The sequence below is a fragment of the Gracilinanus agilis genome, unplaced genomic scaffold (genome assembly GCF_016433145.1).
Source record: "Gracilinanus agilis isolate LMUSP501 unplaced genomic scaffold, AgileGrace unplaced_scaffold38622, whole genome shotgun sequence".
NCBI classification, from domain to species: domain Eukaryota; kingdom Metazoa; phylum Chordata; class Mammalia; order Didelphimorphia; family Didelphidae; genus Gracilinanus; species Gracilinanus agilis.
In genome coordinates this window covers 1-4,263 of record NW_025372048.1, presented here as the reverse complement: position 1 = coordinate 4,263, position 4,263 = coordinate 1, and the positions used below count along the sequence as shown (strand labels likewise).

Below are 4,263 nucleotides of genomic sequence, written 5' to 3'. Positions count from 1 at the left end.
AAGCCTTACAACACCTAGGAAAGAAGGAAGTTCTGACACTGAAATCCCAGGTCAAACATAAATGGGAGAAACGGGCATTAGAAAAACTTCTTCAGCTGTCCAGCACCCAGGGATCAGGGGAGATGCAAGAGAAGCACTGGGTGACAGTGAAGAAGAGACAAGAGAGAGCACAGTCAGCCTTGAAAGAAATGAAAGAGATGCAGGTGGCAGGTAAAAGTTGCCAAGAGGAAATTGTGAGGAGGAAAGAAGAGCTGAGGCAGGCCATGGAGATCCCACCAGAGTACAGGCCAATCACTAAGAAACCCCTAAAAGAGGTCATAGAAAATATGGAAAGACACCTCAGTCTCATGGAAGGCACTCTCTCCAAGAGGGAGAATCTTCCTGACCAGGAGCTCCTGAAACGAGTGTCAGGTGGCCTAGCCCTGCAGGGGATTTACCAAACTGGCCAGCCTGAGGATCTTTTGGAGAGGAGAGAAGAACTGCTCAGTCTCCCAGAGAACATCTTTCTGCTCAGCCCAGAACAGGGGACACGGATGGAAACCAAGGAATTTTCATCTTCTCGTGAAGAGTCGCTGTTTACCCAAAGCATGGAAAAATTGGGCTTTACTGTTAGCTTTTTGGCCAAGGGTGGACGCTGGGGATGGAATCTGGAATCCAGCACCAATTATACCAGATCTTCTGACTCNGCTGGGGAAGGAATCTGGAATCCAGCACCAATTATACCAGATCTTCTGACTCCAGAGAGGTCCACAGGGGACACTCTGAGAACACTTACAGCTGCCTCACCAGGTTCAGTTACATCCCACTGGCTTGCTGCCACTTTGCCCAAGATCAGCTCTATCTTAGTAGCTCAGCTCTACAAGAGTTAAAACAGTTAGAGAAACTTCTGATCCACTCCAATGGTTTAGAAACTCAAGTTCTGAAGCGTAGATGTGAGGCATTTTTCCAAAGGTTTGGCTCTCATGTGAACCAGGGCCCATTGCATTTGGGAGGAATATTCTGGTGGAAAGCTGTAACAGAAGGCTTCAGGTCAGAGGAGCTGCATGATGTGAAGAAACAAGCCTCAGAGGCACTTGATGTATATATTGGAGGCAGCTACTCTGGTTTTGGGGTCACGGTTGCAGCCGGAAAGAATATATCAAGCTCTCAATCTCAAATGGCTTCTCACAATACAAATTCCATTAATTTGCAAGGAAGATTCCAGTTGTCTGTATTCCAAACAGGAGGCCCTCCAGAGGTAGATTCTCTTCCACAATGGAAAGCTGGTCTTGTGGCCAGCAACTGCACCTGGTGTGTCATTGACAGAGGTTATCAGTTAGTGCCTGTCTGGGATATAATTCTGTCTAATCATAGACAAGATTTTCAGGATCCCCTTCAATTGACTCACTGCCTCATAGACACTTATACGGCCTTGACTGGCCAACATGCAAGGACACAGGATGGAGAGGAATTACTGAGTGCCATCGATGATGCCAAGTCTTTTCTAGAAGAAGTAGAATCCTGGGAAATCTCTGAACTTCAGGAGAAGTTGAAGAAAATGATGAATTTCATGCAAAAGCTGAGTGAGAAGACCAGGAACTATGACCCTTGGATTAATATCTGTCTCAAAAACCCATCTCTGCAACAGTTCTTGGTGGACACTGTCAACTTTTACAAGGATTCCCCAATTCATGAAGTCAAATTCATTAAATCTCAGTTACGTAGCCTTCTGTATCCTCATGTCTATCAAGTGAAAGACTTCCCACAGAGTCATTCAATCATGCAGTGGATTTTCCACTCAGCAAAGCAACAACAAGATATACATGTTACAGAATTTGATGATTTCATCGAACTCTTAGAAAGGGAAAAGAATGACCTTCTTGAAATAAATGCTAACTTAGAGTTCTTGGGAAAGATGGAAGAAGCTCAAAGAAAGGCCACGTATAAGATCAGTTCATTTCTCAGCTCCTTTCTCAAGGCCTTGAAACAGTCAGGAGAGTCAGGCACATACCTTCTGTTACTTTCCATTGCAGTTGGTACAGGTTACAAGGAGAAAAACGAAACCTTTCATTGTCTCCTAGGATGTGAAGACTTAAATTTCCTGTTATGTGAAATGAAAGAAGCCCATGAAAAATACCAGAACCTTAATAAGAAATGTGACTATATGGCTCAGGCATTCCTTCTGTTCACAGGACTCACAGTTACCACTAGTCCTATTTCTGTGTCTTCAGAAGAAAAGAAGCAACGTTTGGAGCTCATGCAATCTCACATGGGACAGTCATGGTGCAAAGAAGTGCTTCATATCCTCTCAAAACCCAGGGTATGTCATGATTGGGAAACTCTGGAAAAAGACTTGAATTTCCTCATCTGTGGAGAATATGAAGCTACATTGAACTGTGTACAGATGGACCAGGTGAAAAAAGAACTGGAAAGTATCACTCAGAGAAAGACAAAGTTATGTGAACCAGAACCAAGTACCATCAAACAGCATGAAATAATAAATTCCAGCTTTTTAGACTTAGCCAAGAGGCTTGATCTGGAGCCTTACTATCCAAGGAAGATGAGTCGGGCAGATTTCCATCTGATTTCCAAGACTTCTGTGCATGACACTGAGCCCAACAAAGAGAATCAGTTGCCATTTTATTTCCTACAGAAGCTATTGATGCTGGATTGCAGACTTAGATACTTGGTCTGCAAGATAGAGGGAGACATTACTGGTCAGACAGCGACTCTCAGAAACCTTGAGGATGACACTTCAGATCCTTATGATGATTTGTTCAATGATAGTGACACACCCTCTGCCCTCTTGACCACAGGCCAGCCCCACATTCACCCAATGGACATCCAGATGATGATTTTTCATTGTGCAGATGACTTCATGAGACAATATATTTCTAACAAATTTTCCATCTGCCAATTTGCTCTCCCTCTTGTGGTGCCCAATCCCTCTAATTCTGTAATAGAATTCCCACTTTGGTCTTTCAGCCAAATCAAGAGAAACTGGAGACAGATAGAGAAATCAGAGGGAGAAGACAAATTTATTAATTTTAATAACGAACTCATCTTCCAAGTACCCATCCCCATTGTGTCTTTTATAAGAGTTGTGAATTCTGCTACTTCTTCCAAATCTCAGATCTTGAACTCTCTGCTGAGTAAGCACAAACATGATACTTTTTTCCACCGTCACTGCCGAGGAAGCAGCAAATCCTGCCTCTTGATGGGAGGTGTGGTAGAAATCTCCTGGTTCTTTCCAGGGGGAAGACCTGAGGACAGATTTGAAAGCTGTGTTGCTTTCACCAATCTCCATGGAGATGCCAAAGACTATGAGACACAGCTCAGATTTCTGCAGGAAATTTCTTCAGTCATAGTGGTCCTTGTGTCTGCTTCTGATAAAAGTGAGAGGACCACAAAAATGGTCCGGGATCTGTGGAAGTCACCAAAACCTTTGGTTTATTTGTTTGATGACAAAGATAATACTGTAAGTAAGGATTCTGGCCAGAAAGTGAGAATTGGAATCAGGAATAGAAATGAGGCAGAATTAATAGATGAACTTACAAGTGTCATCAATCGCCTGCTAAAGTCTTCAGGTCCCTTTCTCAGTCTTGAGGACTGTGCAGATGTTGCTCGCCAGTATGGCTTTCTTGTAGACCTGGACAGAGAGGAGTGTCAGGAGGCCAAGAGGAAGGCAGAAACTTTAATGGCCCTCATGAAAGAGATGAAATTGTCTGAAATAAAGGAGAAATTACTGCCCCTTCAAGGAGAACTTTGGCACCAGTGGTGTAAGAAGGATAAGGAGATTTGTAATCTGAGAGAGAAAGGGAACCGTAGCCTTGAACAGCACAAGAGTGAAATTGAGACAGAAAAGCAAATAATAAGGCAAACCCAGCTAAAGAGGGCATTTCCTCTCAATGACTTAATGCGATCTGTGTTGGAAGTCCTCCAATCTCACTCAGAGAGAGACAACAAAACTCAATTGTACTTCCTGCAGTGGCTTGGAATGTTTATGGACACTCTGACCAAAAGTCACTTGGAAATGCTTTATAAGAGGCACAAGCAGTTGTGTTCCCAGGCATTGGAAGAAAACCAAAAGGGATCAAAGAATGTCTCCTCAAAATGCCACCAAATGGAACTAGAAACTGTCTCTAAGGAGATCAATGATTCCTCATTGTGTATTGAACATCTCCTCAGAGAAGTTGGCCAGATCTATGAAGCTTTGGAAGAAGTTTCATCTCAAAGGCATACTACGTTCTTATCTCTTCCTCAAATTGCTGCTGATCTGATGGT

General features: G+C 43.2%; 1 protein-coding gene across 1 annotated transcript; it reads left to right on the top strand.

Annotated features, from left to right (window-relative positions):
* Positions 1 to 5: 5 nt before the first annotated feature.
* LOC123255068 (interferon-induced very large GTPase 1-like) lies at positions 6 to 4,258 on the top strand (the record flags this gene model as incomplete). The annotated part of the gene is made up of 2 exons (XM_044683925.1): positions 6 to 642; positions 696 to 4,258. Coding segments are annotated over 2 exons (4,200 nt in total), but the record flags the coding sequence as incomplete, so codon positions are not given.
* Positions 4,259 to 4,263: the final 5 nt, after the last annotated feature.